The sequence below is a fragment of the Neopsephotus bourkii genome, unplaced genomic scaffold (assembly GCF_033783945.1).
Source record: "Neopsephotus bourkii isolate Nb327-2 ecotype Australia unplaced genomic scaffold, CSIRO-AGI_Nbou_v1 NB_107, whole genome shotgun sequence".
Lineage (NCBI taxonomy): Eukaryota > Metazoa > Chordata > Aves > Psittaciformes > Psittacidae > Neopsephotus > Neopsephotus bourkii.
In genome coordinates this window covers 4952937-4979583 of record NW_026900624.1, presented here as the reverse complement: position 1 = coordinate 4979583, position 26647 = coordinate 4952937, and the positions used below count along the sequence as shown (strand labels likewise).

The 26647-nt window shown below is 43.3% G+C and overlaps 1 protein-coding gene across 4 annotated transcripts in view; it reads left to right on the top strand.

The window, feature by feature from the left end:
• The window catches only part of ETV6 (ETS variant transcription factor 6), a 134570-nt gene that overhangs the window by 76256 nt on the left and 31667 nt on the right, over positions 1–26647 (top strand). For all 4 annotated transcript variants that reach the window (XM_061358746.1, XM_061358736.1, XM_061358727.1 and 1 more), the window contains one exon: positions 24742–24906. In XM_061358746.1, coding sequence (XP_061214730.1) covers positions 24843–24906 — 64 coding nt within the window. In that variant the 5' untranslated portion in view covers positions 24742–24842. The remainder of the gene's footprint in view (positions 1–24741; positions 24907–26647) is intronic.

The window sequence follows — 26647 nt, the reverse complement described above, 5'->3', positions numbered from 1 at the left end:
TAGTGATCTGTTTTGCTTAGAGACTAAAGAAAAAGCTTTGGTTCTGAACCTGCATAATTGGCCTGATCTAATGTTTGATACTAGGATGTAACCATCTCTGTTAGTAGCATGGGAACATATCATTTGTTTGCCTTAGTCTCCCAGATATGCCAACAGCATCCTGGACTGCATTAGGCAGAGCCTTGACAGCAGGTAAGGGGAGGGGGTCCTTCCCTTCTGCTTAGCCCTGGTGAGAACATCTGAGTGCTGTGTCCAGTCCTGGGCTCCCCAGTATGAGAGAGACACAGACAGGCTGAAGGAAGTCCCCTGAAGTGCCATGAAGTTGATTTAGGGACTAAATCTAGTATGTGAGTAGAAGTTGAGAACGCTGCAGCTATTTAGCCTCAAGAAGAGAAGGCTTGGCAACATCTTGTCAGTGTGTATAAATATTTGATGGAAAAAGAGTAAAGAAGACAGACTCTTCTCAGTGGTAAACAGTGAGCACAAACTGGGGTACAAAATACTCCATTTACACATCAGAAAAACTTCCCTACTGGGAGGATGCTCAAACATTGCAAAGTTACCCAGAAAGTTTCTGAAGTTCAAGATACTCAAAACCCAACTGGCTGTGATCCTGAGCAATCTGCTCTGACCAGCCCATTTTTGATCATGGTCTAGACTCAGAGGGGACCTCTGCAGATGCCTTCAATCTTAACTATTCTGTGATTCTGTGATATGTGCAGGCTGATGAACCCTGATAAAAGCTTACAGTAAGGAACTCATGCTGCTGTTGATTGTTATCCTTAGTCTGATGGGAGGTTAAAATATGCCAAACAAAAGGAGTTGATGAAATAGGTAGAAGAGGATTTAATAGGACTGTAGTTGCTAATGGAGTTCCCAGACAGTCTGGAATCACAAGCATTCACTAAATTATTTGAAAACCTAGTTTACAGGATATAATCTATTCCCTTTATTTTCCTACTTCACTGACATTCATTAAAAAGTTCTGTCTTTTAAGTGGGATAGTAAGCTCTAACTTTCCTTTTGCCACTTAAGAAAAGTTGCAGTCTGAAGTAGTTGTCAAGTTAGAACTTTAAAGGACAGTGTGTCACATTTACAGAGATACCAGTGAATAATTAAACTTAGAAGGGACTTCAGGAGGTCTCCTGTCCAACCTGCTGCTAAAAGCAGGGTCAGCTTACAGAGCCAGACAAGGTGGGTCTTTTAATCCTGCAAGGATGTACATTGCACTGAGTCTCTGAGCAACTTGGCCCAGTGCTTGAGTGTCTTCATGGTGAAAGAGATTTTCCAGTCCAAATCTTTTGCTCCTTTATTATTTTTTCCCCTTAGGCAATGAAGGTAACAAATAGGTGCTGCTGGGGGGGTTTCACGAATGCATAAACAGTCTAGATCTCTTACTCTCTTGATCACTTCCAGAAGTTCCCCTAGGCCCTTATCTTCATTTTGAAGCATGAAAGCGCATCTGGAAACCTTATCCAATATCTCCTGGGCTTCATAACTTCAAGAATTTGAAAGCTTTAAACTGAAATCTCTTCCAAAATTGTTAACTTTCTTGCTTTTATGAGCAATGATTTAGATTTGGAGAGGCTTCGATTACTTCTGTGTCTCCTGAAATACAACCAAAACATTTCTTTTTGAGCGTTTTCTTCTGTTAACTTTGCTAATGTTAATAATGATGAGGTAAGATCAGATCTAGGGCCATACTTACACGAAATTTGCAAAGAGAGGAAAGAGTCAGAATTGCTTTCACACTGCCTAGCACATTTCTAGGAAACTGCATCAGTGAAGTGTTTTAAGAAGGCAAAGAAAACGTGCATGGAATGTTAAAAACATTGCATCTGTGTGTATCAGATAGGCTTTACTTTTGAGTAACATTTAAGGTAGAAAACCTCACAAGTCAGCTCCAGTAGCATGTATTTTCATGTCTGATGGAGGCTAATTCGGTCATGTTCCTTACCCTAACCATAACTGCCTTTTTGCGTGTGTGTGTATGTCAGTGTTTGCTTTTGCTCTGTCCGTTTCTTGCTGTTCTTAAGAACAGATATTTGCCAAAACAAATGTATGTGAGTGATAAAAGCTAAGAGGAATGTCTGTTGGACCACAGGAAATTTCCTGTGCAGGAAGAGATCTTGGGAACTTCCTGTGGAGCAGAGCATTGTGGGTCTGTTGGCAGAAGTCCCTTTACCACAGCTGCAATTAGCTAGAAGAGGGTGGAAAATGTTCGGCACTGCCTTTTGCCTTCATATAATTCAAGAGAAGAGCCTGAACTAGACACTTAAAACCCCCACTGCTGCATGAGCAAATGTTAAATCAGTTGTGGGTTTGCAGATGATTACTCTTGTAACCAAAACCCAAGCAAACAAGAATGGTGCAGAGGTACAGGTCACTTTTGCTCATACTCCCATACTTTGCACCCACCTTACAGACTAACCTGGTTCACAAGGGGAGTGTCCCAAGGTTTGAGACTGCCAGAAGGAGACCTGTTCAACCTTGGCCCCATATGCCTGAGAATGAAATATGTCCTTAGTCTCTGCATTTTGTACAACACTATAGCCTGGTACCTTGCAGGATTTATGGGACATTGACAGTCACCTGTATCCTCCAGCAGAGTTTTCCCATGTCAGTACTGTCCCTGCACCTCCTGTGAGGCTTCCTAGCAGATACTTCCCAGGCAAGTTCAAGTCTTCATAGAATCATAGAATAGTTAGGGTTGGAAAGGATCTTGCAATCATCTAGTTCCAATGCCTCTACGACGGGCAGGGACATCTCACTCTAAACCATGTCACCCAAGGCTCTGCTCAACCTTAGCCTTACTGAGGAAGGCACCATAGAAAAGGCCACTGAAATGGTGCTTGAGGTCTGTGCTCATGCAACCCTGTATTAAATGTGGCATTAAAGTTATTGTCCCTCTTCAGAGAGGTCAAACAGGAGCTGACTGTAAAATCTCAACTTCAGTGTAATGGTCTCACCTGGTGATTTCTAAGCCTCTCAGCATGTTTCCCCTCACAGAGTTTGGGTCCTGTGGCCCAGCGCCTTTGCCCATGCTGCTTCAGCATTTGGGGTTCTTTCCTTACAGCTGTGTGCTTGTGCACTCTTTTGTACCAAGGAACTCTTTGTTTGCTTACTGAGTGCTTCCCCACAGGAAATTTCCTGTGAGGGAAAGCTCTGAGGAAGCTTCCTGCCAGCTGAGATGCTGCGGGGGGCAGATAAGGGAGGCACTGGAGCAGCAAACCGCAGCAGCTGAGGAGGGGTTGTCACCCGGCACTGCCTTCTGGGGGGGGCTGGGTGGTAGGAACAGTCAGATGCTTTCCTGAGTGATGTGGAGAACCCACCACTGGTGTTGGCTGATGAAGTCTTTGCTAAACTGGGCACTGCAGCTTGGTGGTGTTGAGGCCACGTCCCAGATAGCTGCATGGAAGCTATGGATTCATTTTTACCGCATCCTCGTGGGCCATCAGCCGATGGCTGTCCCTGGCAATCTGGAGAACTGTATCACTTACTGGGATTTGCTCTTGCATTGGTACAGAAAGAGTGGTCTGGCTGTCAAGTAACTGTTACTACAAATGGCACCCCAGGCTCTGTTGTCATTTTGGGAAGGGGCTATGGCTTGTCAAGACTTGGAGCTTGGTCATCTCCTAGGAACTGTGGCCTAGGAACTGAACTGAACCACTGCTGGAGCTGCAGCTGTGGTTCAGTGAGTCTGAGGCTGACAGTACAAAACTTACTTGGGGAAAGCACCCTGATACAAGAGAGATTTTCAGGCAAATGCATGTGACGTCGGTGGTCATCTTATCACCTATGCAGTTAGGTGGTGGGACCTTGGGGAGCACTGAGGCTAATAAGATACCTGACAATGACCTGCGTCCTTCCACAACTCTTGCATTTAGGCTCACAGTGCCTCTGTTTCCTCACATTTAATGTCAGGGTGCTTCTTTCTACCCCCTTTGACATCTCTGCCAAGATCAGTGGTGGCTGCATGAGGAGGTAGGACTTAAGAGTTGTCAGTCTGTCAGCACAGAGGCATGCCGTAAACAATACTTGGAGCTTCCCTCTCACCAAACTACCCTTTGCTCTCTACAGTGTCTCCTTCAACTCTTCAAAACGTTTCCTCTGCCCCTACAGTACCTCAGCATTCCATATTGTCTGATGCATTATCTGTACTGTACAATGATTTTTTACAATCCCCCCCAAAGTTACTGGTTCCTGGTAACATGCCTTAAATCTCCTTTTTGTTAGTACTCTTCTCAGTTTCTGATCAGTTGCCTAAATATTGCCTACACAATAGGGCTTGTTGTTTGTGTGTAATTCTTCTGTGTGTTGATTTATGCCAGGAACCTATGGCACTTTTTTAATCAAAAGGTGGAAAAGAGAATAATTTTCTGGACATTTTGACCTGAATGTTCCTGGTTTTCTTCAGAGATCAGACACTTGAATCTGGCAAAGACACTTCATTAGCTTCACCACTTTTCTGTTTGTCGTACTTCAGAAATTCAAGCTGAGATCAAATTAAATTGAACAACTAAGTCCTGAACTAACTTCTTTAGGTCCACTCCCTCTAGACTAGGAAAGGCAGATGTTTTAAGCTTTTAGTTTTCAATATGGCATCATTTCAATACAACCTTTGTTCCACCAGCGTAACTGTTCCAGTTTAATTAATGGACCTGACTCATAAATGTGTGCAGGCTGGCCAGCTGGCCCAGCCAGTCAGTGATTGGGTTGGTGAGATTGGCCAGCTGGCTGTTATTTCTTGGCTACTAGGGGACCCCAAATTGCAAGTGCTGCTTCTAAGCTATGGGGCGAACAGGAATGAGCACTACTTTTGGTCTCCTGGTAGGGCAATGAAACATCTTCAGGGTTATATGTAGCCATCCAGCCTCATCTTGTGTAACCTGCTATGGATCGAAGGCATCCATCAAAAATGGTGAGCTTTTCACAGGGTGAGTGGTTACACCACTTGGTTTTCAGGTTTCCAGACACTTCCCATCATAAGAACTTGGTTCTGGTAGTTTTGCAACTCTTGTACTTTTTAACTTCTGTGGCTGATACCTTCTTTGTCAGAATAATATGTTGGTGTTGACTGCTCAAAATGTCTAGCGCCCTAAGATCCAGAACAGGCTTCGGGGAAAAGAGGTTGTCTCTCCTGTGCTCTCAATACCCTTCTGCCAAGCCATGAGGATGAGAGAGGAGTCAGCCTGTTCACAAGCAAAAATGAGAACTCAAACTTGGGTCCAGGAGGGAGATCCTGTAGCAAGGAGGCTGGTCAAGGATACTGGCATTGTGCACTGGTACAATCAGAAGTGGAGGGAGAAGAACATGAAGTTGAGCTAGGAGGATGGATTTCTTAATCACGCCCTTCCTCTACTGTCACATACATCTGCTGCACAACTTGCTAGCAAAATCAGTCAGGGTTTTGGCAAGGTGTCTCATGCACTCCTGCCAGTGTTGGTTCCTGTAACAAATGACAGTATATTCCTGCTGTTCCCGGTTGCTCCTTTAGCAAAAAGTGGCAGAGGTCTGTAAGTTGGATCTAAAAGCTCTGGCCCTGCTGCTGACCAATGCAGGTTTCATTATGATGCCATGGGGGAATTTCTTAGGGTTTTTTTCATCACTACTGATACTTCAAAAACAAGGGGAAAATTACAGTTAATATATACATTCTGCCTTACAGCTACTGAGGCTGTAAAAGTGAGGAAATGTCAGAATTAATGCTGCCCCTGCCTGTATTGATCCTTCAGTTGCATTAGTTTTGCATATGCATCAATATATGCAGTGTCTAGCAAAGTCCTGGGACTGCATAAATAACTTTAGGAAATACTCATAAAGAGGAAAGGGGCTAAACCTTTGTCAGGAGAGAGGATAATTGCAGGAGAAAGCTATTAAGTCTGCAGGGACTCTTGGTCTGCTCACTGGTATCTCAGCATGAATGGTGTTTCTGCAGCTCACAGGTTGTCTGTAACCACGTCAGCTTTGGTCATGACAGTTTTGCTGGAATGGTTGTCTTGAAGCATGTGAGTTTCTTCCTGGCTACGTTCATTATACGTGTGGGTTTGCAAAGTCAGAAGTGGTTTGTAGTAAATCACATAGGAGGCCTGTGGCTGAACTTGGGTTTTCCTGGTCCCTTGACCAGTGTCTTCCTTGCTACAAGCTTTTTCCTTTTGCAGCAGTACGCAGACCTACCTTTGCTTCAATTCACATTCAGTATCCCTGTGGAAATAACTCAGCTGTTTGCATGGGATAGTAGGAAAGTATTTATTATATTTTTAGCAGTCTGTGATGTAATTTAGCAGATGGAAAAAATAAGGAGGAGAGCCAGCTTTCTGCAGACCATCAGTATGTGCTCTGCAGGCTTGAGCTGGAGAATTGGTAAGCTAAACTGAGGCAGTTCAAAGGTTGCTGAACAGATCCACACACTACCAAGCTGGAAATACACTCATGAGAAGACCAGTTAAAGTGATTCAGATCAAGAAAAATCTCTTCCACTGACTGTAGTAGGTTTTGGATTAAACCCCACTGGGTCCTAAGATGTTTGGTTTGGAGATCTGCATAGTGTGTGATGTGCTTGTAAAGTGTGTTTGTCATGATGGGGAGGTAATGCATAAACCTTACCATGTACTTGTACAAGATAAATGCGCTACTGAAAGTCCACGAGAAAGCATGGTCTTGATCAGTCAAGCGATGTAATTGGTTTTAATAATTTATAATTCTAATAATACACTAAGAGATCTTCAGTAATATCTTGTGTAAACATAAAGTATTGGGAAATACTGCATTATGCTACAGATTGGCTATTAAATATTTTTAGTGAAGTGAAACAGCTCAAGGCTGCAAAAAATGATCCAACTGGCAACTTAGTAAACTGAGAATTTGCACAGTTAGTTTGTAAATATAAATAGTGGAGTACAGAAGTGAAGTCATTAATAGACTTTATCAGTCAGTAAACTTTCTTGGCATTAATTTTTAATGCTATAAAAGCAGCTGTCTTTGAAAGAAAATTCTTCTTAGAAGATGTCAACACTACAAATTTTTTACTGTTGCTCCAAACTATTCTAAGTTGAAAAAAAAAAAAAAAAAAAAGAGCTTTTAGCAGTGGTTATCAAACTGATTCTCCTAACAGATATGGAAAATATGGCTTACCCCAGAGCCTGGCTTACACCAAAACTCAAAGTAGACATTACAAGAAGTACTGTGAAACCACAGCACCAAAAAGTGGTTGCACCTTAAACATGATAGATTAATGCCAACCTTGAAATATTACACTTTTTTCCCTTTTTATTTTTTCAGTGGTTCTGACACTGTACCATCAAATTAGCTTTGTTAAGGACTCACCAGTCTCCTGAGTGCCATGACTATTTTTTTCTTTCCCCCCAAACTTACCACCTGTGGAGACTAAGATGCTGCTTCCTGTAGCAAAAATTATGATGTTACCCCACCATTTCTGTTTTATTTAGCTTTCATGAGCTGGGATTTGGTAAAATACCAGTAAACTGCATCCTTGTAATAGCTCTGCATAGAGATTACAATCTAAGGAAACTCTCTGGACAAAAATATTGTATCTCTCCTGTTTGTGTGCATTACCAAATACTGGGGTCCTGGTTTATGATTGCAACTGAGGCACTATAATTATACAGAATAATAATGCCAGGTCTATTGAATTAAATGATGAATATCATTTGATTTCAATTAGGAGAGCACCTCCTGGCCCTTCACATGGACCAGGTCCTCATTGTGTGAGCTGCTGTCAGTTGGAAATAACCTGTGTCTGGCTTTCTGTACAAACAGGGCATCAGGCCCACTGGTTTATAGATACCAGATATTTTTAAGCTGCTATGAAAAACAAGGCGAGGGCTTGTATGGTTACTGAGAACTTCAAAATGTGTCAAAATCTCATCATAATCTTTTCCAGAAGAAAAAGTTTGGGATTAGACAGACACCCCCCACCCCCAAGTTAAAAATATGTATTTAAAAAAATCTGAACTAAGAAAAGGACAGATTTTTACCCCTTTCTTCCCCTGGATGGCAGTTGCCCAAGTGCAAAATCCCACTAAACTCACTGGAACTGCTTGTGTAAGTTAATGCTCACAAGAATATGAGTTAAACAATTCAACCCTCTGTGTCTTGTTTGTTATGTCAATGTCATATTTATTTAAATTGATGCACTTTGGTGTTCATCTTCCTTTCCACTATTTATGAGGGTTGCTTTGCAATTTTACGTTTATCTCAATTTTGACACTAAAAGTATGAATATCACTTATACTTTGGTTCAGAATTGCTTTTAGTTTGAAGAAATTTCAATTGTTCCTTCTGAACAAATATAATTAGGAGGCTTTCATTGAAAAGCAGAAAGAAAATCCACAGCTATTTTGACTGAATGTAAAATAAACCTACACAGAAAAAACAGAATCCTTTTGCACTAACAGCAAATATTTCTTTATTTAATGTTGTGCAAATAAAAACACTTACCAACATGTACAGCAGCTCTTTACAAGAAATAAATCAATAAGTGTATAATAACATGAATATTGGGATTAGCTACAGATAAGGTTTTCCTGAGGCTTCTCTGGCACATGGAGAAATGCCTGAGAACTGATGAAGTGGGGAGAGAAGGAGAAGGAAGAGAAAAAATATATGCAAAGCCACTTGGGTAGAGTTATGCAAATGACCTTATCAGGGCAAGCAAAAGGCTTCTCCATTGTGTCTGCCAATTAGGAAATAGCTGCTATGGACATATTCAACTCCCTCTTCTTGAGGAGATGCAGCTTTAGCCTGTCATGTTGGCAACCACACCATGACAGGAGATTAAAAATTATCTTCTCTTTTATGTCTTTTTAAGGGGTTGGCAGAGATGCCAAATGAATCCTGGATGGGGCAAGCACCCTAATGGTATCCCAGTACCATTTTTTCAATTTCATATGGATTCTAGCAAACCGAGAGAGCAAAGAAACCACTAGGCTTTGACAGGGGTACAGAAATATTCCCATATTTCTTTGGGAGCACTGGTGTCTCTCCATTCTGACTCCTATTCTGAGGAGAGAAAGAAAGAAGTAACACTTCCTGCTGTTCAGCTGAACTCAGCCTGCCTGGTCCAGGTGTGCTGCTCTCTCTTTCTCTTACCTCTAATGATTAAATCCAATGTCACAGTTGATCAAGCTGAAGGGAAACACAAGAAAGCAGCATCTGATCTTACACAGTGTTTTCCAAACACCAAAATGTGTCAGGATTCATTAAGTGTTTTGGTAATTAACACCAAAGGAAGACGTTGTGTTCAATGTGAGTAACACAAACCTGATATTGTGGGAAACATTTCTCTCCCTTTTGGTGCCCTGCATACTACTCAGCACTGCAGCTAAATTGTCAAGATCACCACTGACTTCCACAGGAGATGCAGACATACTTTTCAGGATTTGAACTCACTGTTTTCAAAACTTTGAGCAAGCATTAACTGGTCACTCATTTAACATTCACTTGGTGGAATAAGTTCATGGTCAGTATGATATGTTCATAAGGATTTTTCATAGCTAGGGTTTGAGTGTGCCCGAATTGTCTGGAGGCAGCTGGAGGGTACGGTGAGATGAATGGGTTGGCTGAAGTGTTACACTCTGAATTGGGTGCACACCCTGAGGGTGCATCCGGTTTGTTAATGTTGCTTTATTCAAGTCGCTGCTTCTCAGGCTTAAAAGATAACTGTGGGAGTAGCATTACTTAAGCAAGAGGGCAAAGACTGAAAAAACAGTGGGATATTTCTGCATGTTAAAGCAGAGCAGGATGCAAAAATAAGAACCCAAACAATTTGTCTTTCTCTCCTTATCCTCATAGTGAGAGAGAGTGAACATCCTGGGTAGAAGTACAGGATTTGGTGGAGGCTGGGAAGAGTTGGCAGAAATGTGTGCACTGGAAATGCCAGGGTGCAGGACTGTGGGACCAACCAACCCAGCAGGATGCTGCAGATAGCGGTGTTCCTCAGTACCCAACAAAACCCCTGAGCCTTGAATATCCTTCTTGTATGGAGATGTAGGCTGTGCAAAAAAAATCAACTCGGGCCTTAAAAACAGTCAGTGACCTGAACTAGAGAGAGCTAGGAATTTTGATACAGAGGAGCTGTGCTTCCTCTGTCCCAGTGAGGGTTGGCACTGCATCAGCCTGTGTGAACAATACAGTGTAGAGGGCCGAGTTCATGTATGTGTCTTTGGCAAAAACAAAAACAGGAGAAAAAGAACTGTCTCTCAGGAAATGCTGGTACTTCATGTGCAGCTTTGGGCCAAGTTCTCTGATGATACACCCTCTGCCGTGAAAATCCCTTCTCTGAACACAACACTGAAGAGGCAGCAAGATGCTGAGATACACAAAAAGATCTAAGTGGGCATTGTCTTGGACTCTCTGGCTTTACTAATGCCTCAATCCACTCTTTTAGATCCCTTCTTTGTTGTTAGGTTTTCAAAATACTTTTTTCTTCAAAGCTACTTCCTATATGGAGTTTTTAATGCCTCTTACTGAGAACAACCTGTTTCCTAATATCATCTCTTTAGGTTAGCAATTGTTATAACTCCTGCAAGGATGGCATTTAGCAAGGAAGGGGAGGCACTGAAGCGACACTTGTTCTGCATGCCAGCCCTTCTCTTACACACAGAGACTCACTTATAGTTCTGGGAGAGACGGAGGAAAACCAGAATAACAGTGCTGTGATGGGGTTTTGTTCGGCACACGCTGCTCACTCCTTGTTTTCTTTCTGATAACACCAAGGTATTTACGTGCAAACAAAAGACTCCTCTTGCCTAATCAGCCTCCTCCTCCTACCTGATTCCGTCAGCAGAGTCGCAAAAGCATGACTGTGACAGCACTAAATGAATAAGGGTGAGGTTGGGCAGACAAAAGAAATTCCTCCTCATGCAGTGTGCACACCTCGGGTACTGGGGAAAATGGAAATCTAGACAAAATTCAAAGCAAGACATCAGCAAAACATCTTGTTGAACATTAATCGTGGTGGTTTCTTCTGAGAATGAATCTTCAAGTGAAGTAATGTTTCAGGACCTACATTAACAGATTTGATCGGAGCAGGGAAGAGACAATATTGAACAGGACCAACCCAACAGTTGCCCATTCCCGCAGCTTCAGAGGAGGGTGTAAGAAAGAAATACAACAATTTATTTAAGAGTAAACCAGCCCACAAAGAAACCTTTACCTGAATTTCCACTGTTTGCTTATCCAGACACCTGAATAACAGGGGTGTAAATCTTTTCTGAAATGGCCTCAGAAACTCTGCATGGTGTCAAGCTGTGTTTTCATGAACATGCAGTATTTGAGTCCATATGCTCTATGTTTATTATCTGTCAGAGTGGTGTGAGACATCTAGAGTCTGCAGATTTTTTCAGGGCTTCATGGGAAAATTTTTGGCACTTTGCATTCCCTAATGTCATTTTGTGTGAAACTGCTGAAGAAGACTTCTCCCCCCACCCCTCAAATTGACAGTGTGCCCGTGTCTGCATTTCTGTACCATGCTGTCAGTGCTAAGCCAGTTGACCCCAGTCATGTGAAAAAATCAAAACCATGTTAATAAGCAAAGCATCTTACAAAAGTAGTTTTCTACTAGTAGCTTGTTAAGAAGAAAAGCTTGAAATGTCAACTTGCTTTGCACCGACAGCGTGTATCTATTAACTTAGTAATTTCTGTAGTGTAAGAATTAGAAAAACAGGCATGAAGCAAAAAGTTAGAGCGACTTGAAAAATTAGATTATAAGGGATCCTTTCTTCAAGACATAGCTCACTAGCCTGTCCTTATGTGCATGTCTGCTTCCTACCTTCTTACTTCTCAAGTTTGTCTTTCTATTTGCCCCGCTCATACACGTGCACACTTTGATCCACAGTCTGAAAGGTTTATAATCTGTATATTCCTGTTGCAGTCTGGATTTGGCTTGTGTGCTGTAGTTACCAAGAAACTTCCCTTCCTCTAACCTAATATCAAACAGAATTTCCAATATTTGCCATTGCTGGTATGGTTGTCAAAACCAGCTTTCGTGCGGACTTAATTTGTGACACAGTTGCCTTAACCAAAGAGAGGATATCCAGTCAAGTAGGACAGCAGATACCACAGCAGGTAGCTAAGTTCAGACAAGTCCAGGCGCATGACCAGTAGGTCCATATTGTGGATTTTTGAGAAGATGTTCTGTCTTGTGCAAGTTGGTTGTGAATCGGTTTTCCCAGGAGAGCAGAAACTTGAGATGACTTGGAGGTTATGTTACCAAAGAATGAAGCTAAACTGGTTTGGACATTGTAAACCAAGTAAGTCTTGAAGCACTGGAAAAATAGAAGAGAAATTGCTACTTTTTAGAGACACCTCTGCTGCTTTCCTGACTTCAACGTGATTGTGTGAGATTTTGTGAACAGAAGTGGTGTGTGAACAGGTAACACCTATGAATCTGTGTTTTTGCAACAGATATGTAATTTGAAAAGTGTCCTTCCCAGAGCTGGTTGAAATTTGCCAAAAAATGGGGCATTTTATTTAGACAAGTTGATGAAAAAGTGTTCTAACTACATTTTCACAATATCCACTTTGTAAAAAGTATACGAGGATTCCAGTAGTTTCAGTTAGTTCCTAGGGAGAACAGCATTGTATGCACATCATCACGCTGTTTCCTTTGCTTGTACATTCAATCCCTTCCCTCTCCTGTCTATATTGCCGTGTCCTTCAGGCAGGGACTCCTCTTTATTCAGTGTTTTATACTACCTGGCACAACTGCCAGCCATGCCCAGAAGCCATTAGATGTTACTAAATGTTTCTGACAGGGGATATAATTTGATTCTCTTTCACAATACTTAAGAAATATAAGGCTGCTACCCCTCAGCCCTTCAAAGGAGGGGGCACTGTTAGTGGGACTGAGAGGGGTAACTTTCTCACCCTTTCCTGTTGTCACAGCTCCTCAGCTGATCCCATCTCAGCTCTGGGGCTCCCAGATGCAGCATACAATGCCCCTCTCAAGAGACAGAAATTCCCGTTCCATCATTCCATCTACAGTAGTTTGTTGGTGATAGCAAGCACCGCAATGGCTGTCTTTCCTGTAGGAAAGGAAGGGTGGAAAGAAGGACAGCACAAGATAGCTTCACTGACATTGAGGTTACTAGGTTTCTATACTAGCACAATAGGTTTAGAGGATATTAAGAATTGTTAATCTGCGATGGTATCAGTTACCCATTGTTACCAGTATGCAGTCTCTCTCACAGCACCTTTACCTTTGCAAGAAACCTGTAAAGCAGGATGAGACACATCCTTCTTGTGAATTATCTCATCCATTTGTTTTCCTTTTCATGAAGCTTGATCCTCTACTGGAAATGCGTAGGTAAATTATTTGCCTGTATTGACATTGCAATAATTTTTCCAGCCCTGGAAGCAAGCCTTTCTCAGTGACATCATCAGGAGTAAACTTAGGTAATACAGCAAGCCCATGCATTTTTCAGTGACATTAGATGTTCTATAACAACACTAGCTGAAGCATTTCCTCCCCTCTCTGTCACCACATCCAGCTGTTATTCCTTTTGCAGTTTGCTACCTCTCTGCCAGTTGTGTTGACCTAACTGTTAGTGCAGCTCTTAATCAGCTCACAAAGATGATCTGGCAGAAACCATTGCGAGTATATACATAAGTACAGATTATCTCTCTCATCAAGATTACAGAATAGCTCCTCCACCAATTATACTGGCACATTGAAGGAGTAGGCAGAAAACAATACAAAGTCAGCATTGCCACTGAGCAACATACTGTCTGAGCTGTGGACTGAAAGGAGCTGGTTTGAAGGACAGTACAGTGATTGCAGACATGCCAGCACTGAGATAGAAATCATTATCCCTTTTATTCTAATATACCCAGTTCAGGAGGGGGCATATTTCCCTCAAGCTCAGGACTCCAGCAAGACACTTGTGAAGCTGGAGAAAAGAAACTAAATGTGTGTATTTCTGAGATCCAAGGCTGTCACAGAGAGGTAGCCATAGCTCACACAAGTGTGTATCTGCCCTGCAGTCAGAGATGAGTCGGTGTCACAGCTGCCCAGAATTTGCTGAAGCCATAATACCCCAGTCTTCAGCATGAATTAGTCACCATGGTGTCAGCCAGGCTATGCTGAACATGCAGCGTATGTTCCTTGTCCCTGTGGTTGGCACCTCAGGGAGCTAGTTCAGAGAAGCACCCCAGGGATGCCTGTAGGTGCTGCAGCCATGGCTTTGTGCAGCCTGCACAAGGCTTTGAGACACACAGCATTCTATCTCCCATGGATCTTGCCTGTTGTCCCAATTAAGAAACATGATTTCTGATTCTTTGAGAAATATTTTCATATGGCCCCAAACAGAAGAAATGCTTCAACTTCATAAGACTTATTATTGCAAAGAAATAATAAGTGGAAGCCAGCTGGGTTTGGGGGCCTAATATGGGAAGTTAGTGGGTGTACTGACTAGCTTCTGAGCAAGCAGGAGTTAAACCCTGGAGAGGAAGCAATTCTCAAGCTGCTGCAAGGATAATCATGATAATTTATCATCTGATAATCAAAGAGCACACACTTAATTTGTTCTCATTATCAATGTATTTCAAGCACAAGTACTTAAGTACAAGAAGCCTTTCTGTGCACAAGTTGCACTGGAAGTGTAGAGGTAAAGGGGCCCATGCAAATGCAATGCAGTTGTACTTCTCCTCAATGGGTAATGTGTTTTTGTGGAGTTTGGAGTCCACCTTAGTGGCCTCCTTGTCCCCCTGGATGTGGAAAAGGACCCCCAGCATCAAGTTGTTGTAAACACTTGACCTTTCTCTAGGACATCACTGTCTTCTTGGAGAAATGACTGACAGTTTGTAAGAGCTGCAGGGATTTAGTTCATTAAGGAACCATCAAGAAATGAAGCTAAATCAGGAGTTTTTAATCATGTCAGAACTCTGGTTTGCAGCATCTTGGGAGTGGGAAATGTGCAGCATGCTAAGAGCAGGTTTTTACCTCCTCTTCTGAAGCCCAAGATGTGTTTTGGAACTGAGTACAGTGTGCAGCCTCCAGAGCTGTAATTTGCACCATTTCCCCCAGTTATTTAATATTTAATGTCACCTGAAGGCAGGTTTTCGCATAAAGCGTAGAACTCATATACTGGTGGATTGAAACAGGCTTTTATAGCCCTCCTGGATGGAGTCTGAAGGAGAATGCCTGCATAAGCAAGAGTCAGAGGTCCAGAAGTGAAATCAGTTACAGTAGATGTATGACATGCTTTTACTACATGCTGGTGGTAAAATTTTCACTACACTGATTTGCTTAATGGTTACAGGCAAAGTAAGCCGTGGCTCTGGCTGTGCTGCCAAAATCTGCTGCTTTTACAGTAGCAGCACAAGTGCAGCTGCAGCGTGCAAGGCTTGGAGCCCCAGTAGAGAGGAAGCCAACAGATGACATCTTGCTGTCACAGCATAGGCCGTTCTGTAGCGGAGCTGGCCTCACGTTCCCTGGAAACAGCCTGGAAAACATGCTCTTTGTGTACACGCTCTCCCCTCCCCAACTCTCACAATCGCAGTTGAGGTAGGAAATAAAGTCCCAGCCAAAATTCCTCAAGGGAAAGGGACCCAACTTCTTCAGGATGTGAGCCTCTGAGAACAAAATCTCCTTGTGAAAAGAAAGCAGCTTCTTAATACAGGAGGATTACAGTGTCTTGTTTTGTTGGTGGTGGTATTTTGTGCATGTGAAATTGAGATTTCAAAACTTTCCACTTGATTCAGCTGTACAAGAAGTGCTCCCTAACCTCTCTTTTCCAGAATGGTAGAATCACCTCTAAGTTTGCAGCCACTGTAGGATGGAGGTGACCTACCTGGTGACAGGTTACAGTAATAAACTGCTGAAAGGAACCATTTGATTTTTTTTTTTAACAGATGTATTCATTGCTGCTAGCAACTGTTTCTTTGGGTTTTCACATCTTTCTGGAGTGTTGGTTAGCCACCTAAACCTGGAGCTTTGAGTTCCGTCACCAGCATTACTGCTGCATACTGTAAGCACGGTAGTAATCCAAACACCTGTCTCCAATGTACAGCAATTAGACAGCAGACAAGAGACTTAAGTAAAACCATATGTAGGTCAAGACTACCAAGATCAATTTATTTTTAATTGCTTACAAATTTTCAACACCCCAGCCAGGGATCAAGGCTATTTTGTGTCAAAGAAACAGCATGTATTGACAGTTCATTCTAATACAGGTTTGGGGTTTTACTTTAAAATTACTGTTGCCAGGATGCACCAAGTAAGTGGCACAAAAAGCAGGAAGAAAAGTAGGTGTTCAGGATGTAAAGATGCTCTGCATTTGTCCAGTTGTAAAGAGCAACAGAGTATAGTTCCTGGATTTGATCCCTCCTATAATAGGTTCAGTGTATGGGCAGATGTCCAGTGACTCTGTATAACATATATATATATGTTATATATATAACAGATATAATAGTCTAATCTCTGTGCAGTTGAAAGGCACTGTACGGTGTAAATGAGTATTACTAATGGTAGTATCAGCAGTGGCTGTATCCAGGAAGACTGAAAAGAATGTTAGACCTGAACTTTGACCTGGGTTAAGATAAATTGGGTTGAAACAATAAAGAGTTGCTGAGAAGAAAATGAAAGTTCTTATAATCTCCTTGACTTCTGCTTGCAAAACTGCTTGCTTCTGGCAGCATTGTGTTCTGAGCTAGCTAACCCGTGCCACTGTCGGCGCTTAGCTGGCTTTTGTATAAGGATACAGTTTTTGCACATACAAGGGAAAAAGCAACAGAAGACGTTTCTTTCAGCTCCTTTTGGAAAGGAGCAGTAGGAAAGCAGTGTCTGCTCCATGGAAAACAGCCAACAATTGGTGGAGAAGGAGTCAGGAATGGATTAAGACTGTAGCTGGGAGCAGATCCAAACCAACGTTTCCCCATCCCCCTGCCAGCTGCTTGTTTTGCACAGGGCTCTCTGGTAGGAATCCTGTGGTCACCTGCCCTCTCTGCCTGTGGGCACAACATGAGCAAATAGAGGGGTCTGGGACCCAAGCAAGTTCTTCCCTGAGTGCAGCCACTGTGGTAGTAGCTGACACTTATAGTGAGCTGTACAACAGCACTGTGCTGTCCACAGTCACTGACTCATGGTTACACTCTGGTCTTCTCTGAATGTGGTGCCCAGATGCAAAAACCCAGCCTTCACCCTGCTCTGGAAGCAGAGCTCTTTTCAGGCTTTTAGGGAAGGTTTTGCAGACAAGATGAAAGGAAGCTGGAGCTGTTCTGTGCAGTTCTTGAAAGCTCTTGGGCATGGCTCATGGAATGAGTGCCTAGAAAACAGGCTGGTCTTTTCATCACCTCTGCGATTGCTCACTTGTTTAGCTGGTAGCTTTTCCTTTCCAGAACTTCAAACCCTGGCCACTTCAGCATGCCTGCCAACACCATTTATGTAGACTGGTTTGCCCCATTCTGGGTGAATTCTCTTTTCAGGCCTCCAACTGCCTGTCAGCAGCAGGTAGACTGCTCCCAGCATTGTAACATTTTCTGTGACTGATCCCAAAATGGGTCAGCTCATAGGACTACATCCTAAGGTCCACTTTTTCTGTAAGTTATCTCCAGAGGGTGCAGGGGGAAGCACAGAGGCAGTTGCTATGGGTCAAATACTGATTTCGGTTACAAGAAATGAAGCACAACTGGCCACATTGAGTGACTGGGTTGCTTGAGTTTTTATTCTGACCTCAAGTCAGAATACAGACCCTAAGGACTTCAGGAATTGGTCTGCAGTGTTAAGAGACTTTTCTGGCTTTCTGGGGTTGGGGTCTTAGACATAGCTGAGTAATTTTGTGTGTGAGAGTTGACTTCATTTACTAACCCGCATCTGCAAAGAAAAGGGTTCGCCTATAGAGAGAAAGAATATATTGTTCATGTTAAATTCTGTAGAGTGTGGCCTTTCCTGCCTCCTTCACGCTTACACGGTCTTCACATTTTGTGGGGGTTTTGTAGTGGTGACTTCATCTGCCATCATTTATCAGCAAGCTATCAGCCCAGAGAGCAAATTTAGAGTCCTGCTTGTGCATTTGATCAGCAAATGCAAACCATGTGTAATGTCAGCAGGTCAGGGGAGGTGATGGAACATGGGATTTTCACCTCAGTTCCAGAAAGGGCCATAGTTGCTTCCAGGAAGCAGAGCTTGGCACTGGGTGTGGGGAATTGAAAAGATTTATTTCCCTGTATGAGAGCACAGAGCTTGATCATTCTAATCGAGCATTTTCCAATCAATATGTTTCTTACGGGCTTTCCAAAGGCTGCATTAGAAAAGCAATTTTATTTATTTTATGGCCCTGAAGCCCTAAGGGATTCGGGTGTGTCAACTTTCCATGGTCTCTGTACAGACAGTGGGAAGGGCTGGGTCACAGGACACTGTGCTAGCAAAGTCAGCATGAAACCCAGCCCAGTGCTCCACTAGGTTTGTCTCTGTAGACATCTACATAATGCAGAGGCCCCAGAGCCAACACAATGCATGGAGCATTACCTGCTCTTGTGCTGTACCTCTACAGAGCAGCAGAAGACATGAGCCTGTGCCTTTTATTTCAGATACTACTGAAAAAGCTGTTTCGCCCTCTGTTCCCAGCAGTGTAGGAAGCTTCCCAAAGCCTTGTCATTCTGATTACAGGCAGTTTCAGACCTTTTTAAAGAACACGCAAGTCTCAGTGGCATCTCTCTTCCTGCCTATCGCATGACTCTTCTGTTCCCTATCCACTCATTTTTTTTCTTAACAAGACCTGTAAAGGTGCGTTTTCATCTGCTGCCATCCATTTCTCTTGTACTAGTTTGTACTCACTTCCCAAATAATTCGCTCTGAGGATTAGCCAGGATTAACCTTTCCCATCTTTTCTACCTTTGCTTATCTCTGAACCTCGAAACTACAGTTAGGTCTGTGCTGTAGGCTGAGGCAATCCCTGCAGCCCAGCAGCAATGAATGGCCACTGCTTCACTACCTGGGTCAAGTGGCTTCCACTGGAAAGAGCAAGTGGTGAGGAACATCACTGCGCACCGGACTTCTGTCCTCTACTCGTAACAGCAACTGCATGGACCACCAGAGATACAGAGTTTATCCTGTGGAAGAACTGTATCTTCCACATGTATCATTCCGCATGTCCATCTGCATGGGAATAGCTAAGCACACCACAGCTCTCTGTCACACATTCACCTCCTCTGAGAAATTAGAAGGGCCTCCTGATAAAGCAAGGTCTTTAAATCTGCTTGTCTTTACCTTCAGTAACAGAGGTAGTCTTGAGGAGCTGCTGAGTACCCTGTGGGTGGGAGCCTGCCAGTGATGGTAGCTATGGGGAATGCACATGCGGAAAGAGATTGCTGCAGCAACTCCAGCAGAGACAGAGTAGAATTCCTGCCCCAGGAGGACCTAAGCACCCACCTTAGGCTTTAATTTGAACCCCCTTCAGTGTGAAAGGCACACTGCTGTTGAGCTCAGTGCGGCCCTTCTCAGCGAGCAGTGCATCCTGGTTTGTGCTGTAAGGTTTGAGCATGGTATCAGAACAGGGCCCTTGGTCTGCAGCAGCAGTCAATACCTCTGAACAGGGAACCAGAGAGCAGCAGAGATGGCACCATGGGAGTATTGAACTGCAGTCATTTGAAGAAGCTGTGTTCTTGCACTTTTGAAGCATTATAGTTGTTAAGTGTCCAAGCCCCATGACAGCTCTTTGCATTTGGGCAGCCTAGCTTTCCAAACGAAGAAGTGAGACAGAAGGAAGGGACTCTTAAAAGTTGTCCTGGCAGAGCTTGGGAGATGGATTTGAATCTAATCCAATTTTTCCTCCAGACCATGTTGGCTTTATACAGAGCTGAAGAGAAAAACACAACCTCATGCCCCTGTCCAGCTTGACACTCACCATGATTTGCAGAACCATATATTGTACTTTATGGGTAACATGAAAGAATTTTCTTAATAACAGAAAAGAGAGCTTCAGTTGCTAAAGAGCTGGTTGGTAGCAGACATGCTTCTCAACTTGTGCACCATCATTTTCCCACTAAAGGCTTAAGTACCGTCCTGTAGTCAGCTGGCCTTCCTCGTGCTGCCAGTGGTGATGCATCTGTCCCTGGGTGTTTGGAACCAGCTGCTGATTTGCATGTGCTGGCCCCTTTGCTGTTTGCCCAACTGCAGTAAGTAGTTTTTGGCGTGGGAATGAGAACACTTCTGTCTGCTCTGCAGAAAGCAGGGATAAATGAGAGGTCTGTCTGTACCCCCTTCTCACCTCATCATCCTGCCTGCCAGGCAGCCAGGACGTAAGCATGGAGTGCCTGGCCAAAGTGGAAGAAAAAGTTAGACAAAACTTACCGTGAGCGCTGTTTCCATCATGCATATTGTCCCGTGGTTGAGTCCTCATACTGAAACTGAAACGGAACAGCAGCTCTCGGTGGGTACTGTACATTTACCATTGGATTTGTGTCTTCAGATAGTTCCAAAATGAGTCAAGGTGAAAACAGCCTATGGTACTTCATGTTTTAGATACTTCATGTTTTAGATGTATCTGTTACATTCACTGTACGTAGCAATTCATACTGTAAAACACATATTCTGTCTTCCAAAGCAGCAATGCTGAATATGAGTGCTTGGCAAGATTCAAGGTTGGCTACATCTCTTCAAAAATCAAAGTTGTAACCCCACCAGAAGTTTGTGGTCAGATGCAAATACCACTGGCTGTGTAGTTTTACGTGCAGAAGGTTATACTAGGTGAGCAGAGCACTCAGTATTTCCAACCTCAAGTTTCCTGAGGAGTTCACTGTCAAAAAGAGTGAACTCTTTAGAGACCATCAGTTTATCACCTCTTCAATGGAACAATACATTATACTGCATGCATGTGTGTATGTCTACCTGTGTAAGTGCTTGACCAAACCTAAACAAGTTGGCTACTTCAAGGTGTAAATTACCCCATCAGCCCCTCTTCATTGTACTCTTTTTGCTGGATAAAAATATAAAGGAAGAGAGTGGATTGCTTCTGCAGTACAGATGGTTATCAGCTTGTGCCCTGCAACATGAGAATTGATAGCTCTCATCATTTACAAGGTAGATAGCTCAAGAGGTGTTAGAAAAAGGACTTCAGTGAGGAAAAAGCAGCAGACGTAGATAATCTATTAAAGGCACTTTCTAGCCTGTGGCACTAGAAAGGTGACCACTAATTTTGCTCTCTGTTTAATGTATATGAAGCTGTCAGATTATAAACATGTCTATAAATCGTTGTATTTTACCCTGCTGGAGGTGGTGCTTGGAAGCTGTCAGAAGACAGGCTAGAGAAGGGACCTCTCAGAGACAGATTTTGATGGTTTATGTGGCTTTAGCTAACCTGCTTTCAGCTACTAAGTTCAAGAAGTTTTTGCTGGTTATTTTTCGCTAAACAGGTAGGGAGACCAAGGTTCAGAATGCTTGCCAGATTTCGTCCAGCAGAGCAGCAGCAGAGATGGGAGCAGAGCCAAGTCTGACTCCCAGGTCACAATTTACCCTCTGAAGTCTGTGGTGAATCTAGCTACCAAGAGGGCAGACTGGGAGAGAGGCATCATCCCCCATGTCTGATCCACACCTACCAACGGCAGCAAAGCCTTCACACTGATTCCAACAGTGAGTTCAGCAGTCAAAACTCTGCCCTCATTTTGTAGCACAGCGCTCGTTTTCTGCTTGGTAAATATCTTTGTTGGCTGAAGACAATGCTGTTAGCTTTCACAGAGAATAAAACTGGAGAGATAAAAAGAACCTATTTTCTTCCACTGTGTGCATGACAATAAAAGAGAAGATGGAGAGGGGAAAATAAGAAACAGCATCTAAAAAGAAAAATGTAAGTGGGATTAATTTTTCTTTCATGGAGAGTACAGGAAAACATTTTCAGGACCTACTGATAGCTATGTGTGCTGTACTATAAAATCCCTTCAGCTGCAAAGCCAACCCTCTCATGCCCTTGTTTTCAGAAGCCCAACTGCTTCTTTTTAAGAAAGGGCAAAGGAGGTGGAATATCAGTTTAGTAAATGCTGTACTGCACACGAAAGAATTACTTTTTGAATGGTAGTTTCCGAAGCACTTTTAACACCACCTGCCTGCACCCCCAGAACAGCCTCCTCCAATGACCGAACTGGTTAGGCCTCACAAAGCAAGTGGGCATGGAGTGCAGGCAGGCAGCTAAAGAGAAGCTTTGGAAGAGACGAAACTTCCCAGGAAAACAGCAGAGCCGGAAGAGAGGGAAATGGGAGAAGAGGTGATCAGTCTAGGGAAAAGCTGTGAACTTACGTTATGGCACTTCGTATCTTCCAGTCACAATGTGTTTGTAAGTAACACCCGCGGTAGTTAGTGACAGCCAAGCTGAACTAGGCGGCCTGCTTGCTGGTCCCCAGTAACTAGAAGCCAAATGGTTCTAGGTCATACTATACTGGAGCTTTTCTCATGAGCTTCAGAGGTGCTGCTGAAACCCAGCAGAGACCTGATTTGCAGTGTGAACTTTTGGGTCTGTTCCAGAGTTGCCATGTGGTGGTCCCAGTCACTGTAGCTTATTTGGCTGTTATGGGTCTAGTGATCAATCCAAACCTCTCTTTAGACATGCTATTTTTGTATTAGTTGAATGGAAGGGGAAAACACACTGTCACCCTTTTGTTCCTCATCTTGTGAAGTACATGTCAGAAATCAAGTTAGATTTCCATGTGTTAGTTTTAGGCAGTTTGTCACTTGCATGTCATGGCAAGGTGGGAGACTAAAGAAACCATGCATGAGCATTTCAAGCACTCCTCAGATGGGCTTGTAAAATCTTTCATGTATTGTGGTCTGGCTGTATCACAGCTGACTTCTTTCTCTTTTAACTGCAGTCAGTATACATGCTGCCCAGCAGTGGCATGGGGTCTGGAGTGTTTTCTGCAGGAATAGCCCTGTAGTCAGTGAAAGATGGGCCTCATGCTCGCATTTTAGATGGTGGTTTCCATGTCTCTGAGCAGGTCTACACCTCACCCCACTCCCTATAAAAAGAAAGGTCTTGCAGAAAACTCTGACCCCAATAATCAGACCCTAATTCACTGGGGGGGAAGAAGAATTTAAGTGCTTCTTGAGTAAATAAATAAATGCTACTTCTTGTTCCTGTGTGGCACATAATACAGTGCTTAAGGGGCAGTTGAAAGCCAGTGGAAATTCTTGCTGCTGCCATGCAGACGTCCATTCCTTAGGTCAGCTCTGACCCATTCGCAGGCTTGATCTCAGTTCCTTTTCTGACTGAGATTCAGTTCTGCATGCAGCTGTGGCTCTGGGACTTTCCAAAGCTGCTGTCTGGGAATCTGGTATAGCAGCAGAGTGCAATTCACTGCATGTGACCTCTTGCTGAAACAGAAAATAGGGTTGCCTATCTATTAAAGAGGTAAACCCCAAAACAAAACAGTGGTACAACTCTCCCAGGTTTCTTTTAGTGCTTCATAGGAGGAGGGTAATCAGATCTCAGAGAATGTTGTGCCAGGAAGGAAATTTCTTCCCGTGTGCAGCATACAATCAGCCAGGTGCAATATGAGGAAGGAAGGTTCATCTTGCTCTGAAGCGTAAGGTATTAGCCCCTGCCAGAGGCTGTGTACCAGAGATCTGATCAGATACAGCAAATTTTGTGTTCCTATGCACAGTGTGAAGCTTTGTAGCAAGTCAAACAATGAGTCATCTCATGAGGGGGAAAGGAAAAGAAAGCTTTTATCTCCCAATGGGTTGGAGATAATCTCTCTACCTGGGTATAAACAGCTCTTCACCCTGCTGCCTTCTCTCCCCAGGGAGGAAGCTATTTTAGCTTTTTCTGTAAAACAGATACTGAATTGTCACACCTCGCAGGCTGATCTGCCTGGGCCTAGTAAAGGTAGCAGGCAAAGGTGTTTGACTTTCATGGTACTTTGGTTGGGCCCCTGTGAGTAAACACAGTAGTCTAGGCTGTATATGCTGTAAGAGCTGGCTGGGAGAGATGGAGTGCTAGATTTTCTTTCTTCTCTCTGTGCCCATACTGAACATAGCTGCAATTTTGCTATAAAATGGAGCACCACTCTTCTATGGACAGAGTTACGTTGGTAATATTTTATAGCTATACAGGAAACATAAGCTAAAGCAGTGCTAAAGATGCCACAGCCTCAGCACTTCTGTTCCTCTCCAGTGTGGGAATAACACCTGCTAGCACAATAGCATCTGCAGGAGTGGTGGGCCAGTCTGAATACACCTTTCTCAACTGTACCCATACTGATAACCACTTGCATTAGTAGCCCTTCTTTAGAGACCCCAGCCACCTAGAAGAATGTATAGCCATAGCTCCCTGACATCTGCCAGGTGAGCTATTATTCTTCATCAATGACTTTACAAGGGGCATGAGGAGAGAGCATACCTCTGTTCTAGGAAAGGATACACACCAAGGATGGATGGGGTCAAGGACTTTGCCTCCTGACTGCTCTGCCCCTCAGAAGCAGCAGTGGGAAGAAAGTTCCATTTCACAGGGGAAACCTGGAATGGAATGATGTCCTAGAAGCTTTTTTCAGGATGTTGAGGTAGTTCTTGTTTCTCAGTATGTCACAGATAAACCAAGGTGCCTAAACTAATGAAGTATTTCACAGTCCAGTGCTTAGAGTATTTCTGTGTCAACATGAAATCCCTTTCCCGTACCTTACCCTGAGACTTTGCATGTTATGGTGTGGGGAGAAAGGAGGATTCATTGATGTTTGTCTGTATTCCCATGCCTTGTCTCAATTTAGTAACAAAATTGTGGTTTCTTCCTGCCATAGGTTTGCAGCCTGTTTACTGGAGCAGGGATGATGTGGCACAGTGGCTCAGGTGGGCAGAGAAAGAGTTTTCCTTGAGGCCGATTGAGAGCAGCACTTTTGAGATGAATGGCAAGGCTCTGCTGCTTCTGACCAAAGAGGACTTTCGATACCGGTCTCCTCATTCAGGTAAGGATTATTGACAGAAGCTGTGACTGAAAAGAGGGAGGAAGCTGCCAAGAAATCTGGAAAAGATCAGAGCAGGAAATGGTCACATTTGTTGGCGTGGACTGGGTGAGGGAAGAGAGGACAGAAACACATTGTATGGGGCAAGGACAGAACGGGCAAGGAGGGAATGAAACCCTGATACACCTGAGTTGTAAGCAAATTTGAATGCAAGTTCAAACCTAAACATCAAGCCCATTTCTAGTTAAACCTCCCTATAAAAGTCCCAGAAAGCAACCTTCTCTGGCAGCACTTCGTGACATTTGCTTTTCCCTGTAAAGGCTTATCTTTTCACAGACCCAGCTACAGCAGGAAGTTAACCAAATGCTCCAGCCTCTTAAAGAAGCCCATATTAGCATTTTGCCTCACAGTTGGCTTGGCTGGTGTGCTGCTAAAAGTGACTGCAAAACTCCTCCCTGGGGAACCCTTCCTCTGTTTCACAGCCCCTGTGGGCTTTACTTTACCTTATTCTCTCATCTTGTGCTGGAGTCCAGCCCAAGGCACAGCACAAACAGGTGTGTGAATCAGTCTGCTTATTGCTCAAATTATGTCTTCATTTATTCACAAAGAAGATGTAGAAACGTGTATATTGCCTGCCTGTATTTATATCCCCTGGGGTCTGTCTGCTCCAGTTTCACAGGCAGAGTAAGCTTCTGCCCTCCTTTGTCAGGGATGTTTAACTAAATGTGATTTGTGAGCTTTTGTTTTGTGACCATACAGGGTACTCCTGTTAAACGTAAAGGCTCATAAGTCTGTCACCATAGGTGATCAAAGAGTTTGGACCAAGCAGTGACAGAATTGCTGTGAGGAGGCTCACTAGGTGCAGAAGTACAGCTGGTGCTGCTCGGATCCAGCTGATAAACAAGCCATGGCACTAATTCTGCACCAAGCTGCTTGGCAACTCAATGGAATGCATCCCCCCAACCATCCTCCTGTGGAATCTGTCTCACAAACTCTGGCTTATGTTTAGTGCATACAAAGTTTTATACGCCTGTACTTCAAATCCAGGACTAATTTTGTATGGAAGGAAATGCCAAACATTAATGTTTATTGACAGTGTAATGAAGTAGTGAAAACTGATGCCTAGAAGCTTTGAATTGTTTCATTAGAAAATTAGCCCTGCTAAAGGCAAAAGCATTGAAAGTAGGGATGTGGACCAGGAGTCTAAGGGATACTTTCATGTATCCTGCCTGCAGCTCCCCTTATCATCCCAGTGCCTTGCTGCCTGCAAGTTATGCCTGTGCTCTTCCCCTTGTATGCTGTGAGGGCACTTGAAATTAGTAGGATTAAAATGTTTGTAGGCTGGAAATAGAGTGTTCCCAGAGAAGAGCCTTTGGCTTTCAAAGCCTCCCTTTATGCAGAAGGTTAAGCTCTGATTTTTCTACATTTGTAATGGAATAACCAAACTAAAGACTTCCTCCTTTGCTTTTTCTTTCCTTCTTCTCTCCAGGTATTTCCCACTGATAATAAACCTTTTAGAGGACATCTGAGTCAGTCTCTAAAAATTCAGATGACTGTAGGTAAAGGGATGTTACCTCAGCATTTCCTAGATTATTAACTGTGTGTGAAATTTAAGAACTATGAAATAATGTTTGCATAGAGGCATTAAGTTTTTCAAGATTGTAGATGCATAAAAGCTGTACCCTTGTCCCTCATGGCTAAACCAGAAGAACCGCATCTGCTCCCCAGAACAGTCCTAGCAATA